The sequence below is a fragment of the Mus caroli genome, chromosome 5 (genome assembly GCF_900094665.2).
Source record: "Mus caroli chromosome 5, CAROLI_EIJ_v1.1, whole genome shotgun sequence".
NCBI lineage: Eukaryota > Metazoa > Chordata > Mammalia > Rodentia > Muridae > Mus > Mus caroli.
In genome coordinates this window covers 93,394,004-93,400,786 of record NC_034574.1, presented here as the reverse complement: position 1 = coordinate 93,400,786, position 6,783 = coordinate 93,394,004, and the positions used below count along the sequence as shown (strand labels likewise).

The window sequence follows — 6,783 nt, the reverse complement described above, 5'->3', positions numbered from 1 at the left end:
GATGGCTCAGTGGGTAAGAGCACCCGACTGCTCTTCCGAAGGTCCAGAGTTCAAATCCCAGCAACCACATGGTGGCTCACAACCATCCGCAACGAGATCTGGCGCCCTCTTCTGGAGTGTCTGAAGACAGCTACAGTGTACTTACATATAATAAATAAATAAATCTTAAAAAAAAAAAATGTTTAAAATGACATTGATTGTTTGTGTACGGTCACTTGTTTGGGTCAGAGGCCAGCAGAGGGCATCAGATCCCTAGAGGTGAAGTATAAAGAGCTGCAGCCTCCTGATGTGGGTATTGAGAGCCGACTCTGGTTTTCTGGAAGAACAGCATGTGATCTTAACCACTGAGCCACCTCTCTGGCCTCAGTAGCTGTTTCGTACGGGTCTGTGTGATTTTTGGTTTTGTTTTTTGAGTTAAGTTTTACATATTCCTGGCTGGTTCCTCTGTTGCTGAGAAAGTCCTTGGATCCTCAGGTGTCCTGTCTTGCCTGGCTTATGAGGTTCTCATGGCTCCCTGCATGCGAGGCAAGCACTCTGCCAACCAAGCTGCCCTCCCTGCAGAACTGTTGGTTTTAATTTTGCTCTACATGATTTAAGTTCAAATAGGAAGATAGCTGTTGTAAGTGTAAGAGTACAGAGACAAAGGAAACTTGGGGACCAAGTCCTGAGTTGTTCCAAGTGCTCGCTCTCTCTCTCTCTCTCTCTCTCTCTCTCTCTCTCTCTGTCTGTCTGTCATTGATATAGCTTAACTATGGTTCAGGGGGCACTGCTAGGTAATCTAGTATTAGGTATTATTAAGAAGTTTTGTTTTGTGGTCCCTATTGTTCATTGGGGTCTCACTTGTGTCTCTAAAGTCATATATTGATATATATGAAACTAAAATCCTTATATAGAGAGATCATCACTGTGTGAAATTTTTTTTGACTATTACTAAAACTCATCAGCTGACGGGTTCCCTCTCATTTGCAGGTAGGGTTCTTTCACAGTCTACTCCTGGAACTCCATCAAAGACCATAACAATATCAGAAAGTGGTGTTATTGGATCAACTTTAAATTCAACAACACAGACACCAAATAAGATAGCCATCTCACCTTTGAAGTCGCCAAATAAGGTAAAAAAAGAAAATGAGCCCCAAATGCCAAATATTGTGATTGATTCTTTTATTGTCTTACAAGTAACTTCTTCAAGTACTTTAGTTTTCATATATTCCTAAGCAGTTATTAATAGGTACTTGGTGAATATAGGATTCATTTACTAATCAGAATATTTTTTTTCTTTTTTGCTTGTTGGTTTGTTTAGGACTGAGTCTACTGTGTAACCTTGGGTGGCCTAGGACCTAAAATCCTCCTGCCTCTACCTCCCCAGTGTGGTTTCTAGGCAGGATGATCCAGGACTCCCAGCCTTGTTTATTAGTTTGTTTGGTACTGGGGTTTTGACAAGTGCTCTACCACTGACCTCTGCTCTCAACCACAAGCAAGGAGTTTTGCCTAGTGAAGATTTTACTTCAAACACTTGGCAACAGAGTGATCATTGGTGGCTTTTATGGCCTGTATGAATATAAATACAAGTTTTTAGTGAAGGATATATATGATGTAGTTAGTTACTCTTCAGCTAGTATTTAGCAAAATTACTATTTGGCTAATAATAAACAGATGTCGTGAGTTTATAGTGTAACATTGCTAAAGTAACTATGTATGGCAATGCCAGCTCCCGCTGGGTAACACTGAGGACTGGGAAAGGACTCAGGCGTGCTAAGCACACTCTCAGTGTAAACGAGGCGAGTGAGACTCACAAGCATCATTATGCCAACGTAGAAAAACATACAAAGCAGGTATATTATAAAGGTCACATCTTTCCTTTTCTGTTAGATGCCACCCTGTGTGTCTGGAAATACACCATCTCGTTGTCAGCTTCCTCCTTGATTTGTAGCTATTCATAAGTAAAGCCACATTGAACGTTTGCTCTCTATAATATATAAATATGATATCATACAGCTAATTAAAGTCGGCATCCAGATACAAAGTGGTATGTTCACATAGATGGTGTTTTCTATAACTGAGTGGACTCAGCTTCTTGTCTCATGCTTTTCACACGTGGGGCTGAATCCTAGAAGGATAAGGTTTTCATCTCCAGGAGTCCAATGCGAACATTAGATGGAAGCATTAGGAGCTCTTTGCAGAGTTTCAGTTATTACAGGTAGACTGGAACCTGTGTGTGTGCGTGTGTGTGTGTGTGTGTGTGTGTGCTTGCTACTAAGATTTATACAGAGAAGGCTATTCTTTTGTTTTGCTTTGCTCTGTCTTCAGAGTCTTTCTATAGAGCCTATGCTGGCCTCAAACTCCAGGCCATCTCCCAGCCAGCTCTCTAGCTTACCCTGACTAATCCTGGCATGATGTCCTACCATGTGGCTAGATCTGCCTCTTTCTGCTCTGCCCTGGTCCCCCTGTTCACTTCTGTGTCTGCTGGTGAGCCTCTTGGGTCCCATTTCTTCTCCTAGCATCTCTCCCTATGTAGGCTTGGTGACAACCTTGGTTTGTAACACTTCTGACAGTCCTCACTCTAATGTCATGGCTTCCATTGTAGAACATCAGAATGTTTGCTTTCTCGGCCCATTTGACCTGCAGTTGTCACTCCCTGGAGGACAGATTTCTTTTATTGCATTTTCTGAATAATCATGAATTTCATAGGTATTTATTAGACATGCAAGCAAACACTGAAGTCATGAAGGGATGTCTTTTTATTTCTCTTAGCTTTAGGTTTTACCAATTATATCCTCGTTTTTTTCTTGCTTCCAGTGTATGTACCTTTTGATGGGAAATGATAGTGTTTCTTTTTAGAAATGTTCATTATGGTATATTTCAGTTTCTTAAGCCCAGTATCTTAATGTGCAAAACTAATTAATTCAAAAGGCAGAGAGTGATTACGTGGAAGTTCCAATGAGTATGTAAAAGCCCTGATAATACTCAGCTTCTACTTTGGTAGCCCCAAAAATAGTATTCTCATAACTTAAAAAGGAAAAAATTTCCTTAAGATTCCATGTATTAGCACAGTGATAAGTACCCACTCCTGATACTTGTTCAATTCTGTGGATCTGAGTTAATGCCCAGTCAGATGAAATAAGGGATTAAGATGAGTATGAAAACTTATCACAGACCACTCATTAACATTAATATGTGCTGAGAGACCAAACCTTTTGGGTTCAGACTCCATCTTAGAGAACCTGATCTAAGGTTGAACTCAAATTAGCTAAGAGGCTGGTACCTAGCACCAGTTTCCAGGTTACCTCCCAACAAATCTGCACCCTCAGGTTACAAGCCCGCCCCTGACACTTCACTTCCTAACAACCACCAATCAGGAGGAAAGCAGAAGTCAAGTTTATGGTTTGGCTCTAGCACCAGCCAATTTTTTTCTTAAAGATTTATTTATTTATTATATGCAAGTACACTGTACACTGTAACTGTCTTCAGACACCCCAGAAGAGGCCATCAGATCTCATTACAGATGGTTGTGAGCCACCATGTGGCTTCTAGGATTTGAACTCAGGTCCTTCGGAAGAGCAGTCAGCGCTCTTAACTGCTAAGCCATTTCTCCAGCCCTTAGCCAATTATGTTAAAGGCCATAATGACACCCCACCCCACCCTAGTCCGACGTGTGTCAGGCTAGATACCTAATTCTTGCCTTTATAAATGCTTGCCTGAAACTAGGCTCAGGAGTCCACCTTTGTTCTGTGTCAGGGTTGGCAGGGGAGCCCAAGCTTGGGCTTGAATAAAGAGACCCTAATGGGATTGCATTGAATCGGCTCCTTGGTGATCTTTTGGGATTCACGAACATTTCCTGACACAACATATACAATACCACAAAATAGTGACCACAGTGGAACATTGGAATTAAGGTTTACTTATTACAAGGTAGCTGGCCATATGGCCGGTACGTGTTGTTGCTCCTGCTCCTGGACTGGGGATGTAGCTCGCTGATCCAGTGCTTGCCCAGCTCACAGGAAGCCCCTCCTTCTGTTCAGTCTGTAGCAGTGCACACCCCTGTAACCTCAGCTCCTGGGGAGGCAGAGGCTCGTGGCCACAAGTTCAAGGTCACCCGAGTCTCAGGTAAACATTAGCTTGAGATTCATGTCTTAAGAGAAAGATATGTGTGTGTTTGTGTGCCGTTAGCATTCCTTGTTCCCAGTGTAGAAATTAATTTGGTGTTGGGAATTGAACCAAAGGTATCACATGTTCTGAGCCTGTGTTTTGTCACCGAGCTGTATTAATCCAGCTTCATGTAATCAGTGGTTTATAGTTTTTATTGTAGAACTCTTTCACTTTTCTGGTGAAGTATATGCCTCAGTATTGTGGGGTTTGGTTTTGTGTGTTTGTGTTGGTGACTGTTGTGTGATGGCTTTCCTGATGTCTGTCTCAGATAGTTCTCTGCTGTTGCTCTCCAGCAGGACTGTGGCTTTTAACTGTTGATTGTGTGTCTTGACACTTGAGGACTTTGTTGTTTACCATTAGCTTTTCTGCATATCATCTACCTATAGTAACAATCTGACTTCTGCATTTCCAGTACGAATAGTGTGTCTTTTTCTTCCCTGGTTGGTCTGTGTAAGACTTGTAGCACTTTTATTGAGTAAAAGTAGTGAAAATAATCATTTTTTTCTTGAGATTTTTATAAAGTTCTTCCTCATGAGTAGAATGCTAGCTGTTGGATTTTTGGATATGATCTCACATGATTGAATATGTTCCTTCTGTGTGTAATATGGTCTCATATGATTATGTTCCTTCCATGTGTAATTTCTTGAGAGCTTTATCACAAATGGTTACTAAGTTTCATAAAACTCTTTTTGTATCTGTTGAGGTGCGCATGTGGTTGGCTGCAATCTACTTGCTGATGAACATGTCGCTCTTTGTGCCTTACTTTGTAGTCCAGCTTGTCTTGGAGCGTTGTGTAGCCGGGGTTAGCTCCCAGCTTACAACAGACAGTTCTCTTCTCTCAGCCCCTGTACTCTAACGGTGCTTCTAAGGTGTTTGTTTGCTTTTGGTGTCAGAATAATATTTGTTTTCTTATTTGCTTTTGGTGTCAGAATAATATTGGCCACATAGGATAAGTTTCGAATAATTCTTTTGTAGTTTTTGTACTAATTTAACCAAAATTGGTGTGTGTTGCAAATGTTTTAGTTGAAAGTTTTGCGTGGAAACTCTCTGGTCTTTGATGGGAGGAGCAAAGAAAGGAGTTGATGCTGATGGGGAAGCTGACTCAGCCTAAGGCTTGGTAGTGGTCTTTCCGCTCACAGGACGGTACCTGTGTTCAGGGTCCTGTGTTTCTTACCAGTTGTTTTTGTTGTGTTGTATAGTTGTCTATAATAACTCCTGATGGTCCCTTGCGTCCCTGTGATGGTGGTTGCAGTCCCCCCTTTTACCTGGCTGGCCTCATCCTTACTGTAGTAGCCAGAATAACCTGGAGTCCTCCTGCCTTGGCCTCCCAGATGTTAGGGTGTGTGTCTGCACATCACACCTGCCTGTGAGTCCAGAGTTGCTTCTGTTCTCCTGTCATATGGGTCCTGGGACTTGAGCTCAGTCTGCCAGGCTTTGGGAAGGTCACCTTGCCCACTTGTCTTCAGGGTCACTCTGTAGACCAGGTTAGCCTGGAACTCCTTTCAAGTGTTGGAGTTACAGGCCTGAGGCACAGCGCCCAGAAGTGTTTGTGCATTTTGTTTTTTCTTTTGAGACAGGGTCTCTCTGTTATGTAGCTCTGGTTATCCTACAGCTTGCTATGTAGGATATGTGTTGATGTTCCTGCCCCTGCCTCCTGGGTGCCCGGATCAAAGGCATGTGCCGACACACCCAGGTGTCTGCATTTTTGTCTCTGATTTTATTTGAGTCTTATCTTTTCTTACTCTACCTAAGCATTTATCAAATGCTTTTTTTTTTTTTAAAGAAAAACCAGCTCTTTTTTTTTTTTATTAACTTTTGTAGCTTTTAGTCTCTTGCATTTATTTTTGTTGTGATCTTTGTTATTTCTTTCTCCTAACCTAGGATCTGGTTTGTTCTGAGTTTCTAGTTCCTTAAAATGTAACATAAGTTGTGTGTTTGAAATCTTTCGAGGTTTTTAATGTGATATATTTCCATTTTCATTGTTTCAAGGAATTTAAAGTATTTTCCTCTTGGTTTCTATAATCTGTTATTTCAGAACAACTAGGCTGATGTGGTGGTGCACACCTGTATATAATCCCTATATTTAAGAGGCTGAGGCAGGAGGATAGAGAAGTTCAAGGCCAGCCTGGACTAAGTAAGTAGTAAGACTGTCTCAAAAAGTAAAATAAAAGAAAGAGAATATGTTTTAAATTTTTTATGTATTTGTATAGTTTCCAAAGTTTTATTTTCTTACAGATTTTTAGTTTTGTTGCATTGAGGTTGGAAAAGACTCTAGGTGTGACCTCAGGTTTACATTTTGTTGAGCTGTATTTTCAGGACTACATGGTTTGTCTTAGAAAATGTTGTACATGGTATTGAGAAAAGCATGTAATTTACAAGTCTGGGGGAAGTGTGTTGGTGTCTGTTAGCTCCTTTGATCTAGGGTGCAGCATAACCGATGCTTCTCTGGGATTTCTGTCTGATGCTGTGTGTGTTCTGGCAGTCCGGTGTGTGGTCCCTCACTGCGCTGCACTGCACTGCAGTCTGCCTCTTCCTGCTTTGACACCAGATTACTATATATTGATTTTTGTTTTCTTTTTGTTAAATTAACACTTCATCCTTTGACTCCTTGATCTTTTTTTTTTTTTTTTTTTTTTT

General features: G+C 41.2%; 1 protein-coding gene across 13 annotated transcripts in view; it reads left to right on the top strand.

Moving 5' to 3' along the window:
* Positions 1-6,783, top strand: part of Lin54 (lin-54 DREAM MuvB core complex component) — a 59,801-nt gene that overhangs the window by 27,717 nt on the left and 25,301 nt on the right. For all 13 annotated transcript variants that reach the window (XM_021163112.1, XM_021163109.2, XM_029477515.1 and 10 more), the window contains one exon: positions 970-1,112. In XM_021163112.1, coding sequence (XP_021018771.1) covers positions 970-1,112 — 143 coding nt within the window. The remainder of the gene's footprint in view (positions 1-969; positions 1,113-6,783) is intronic.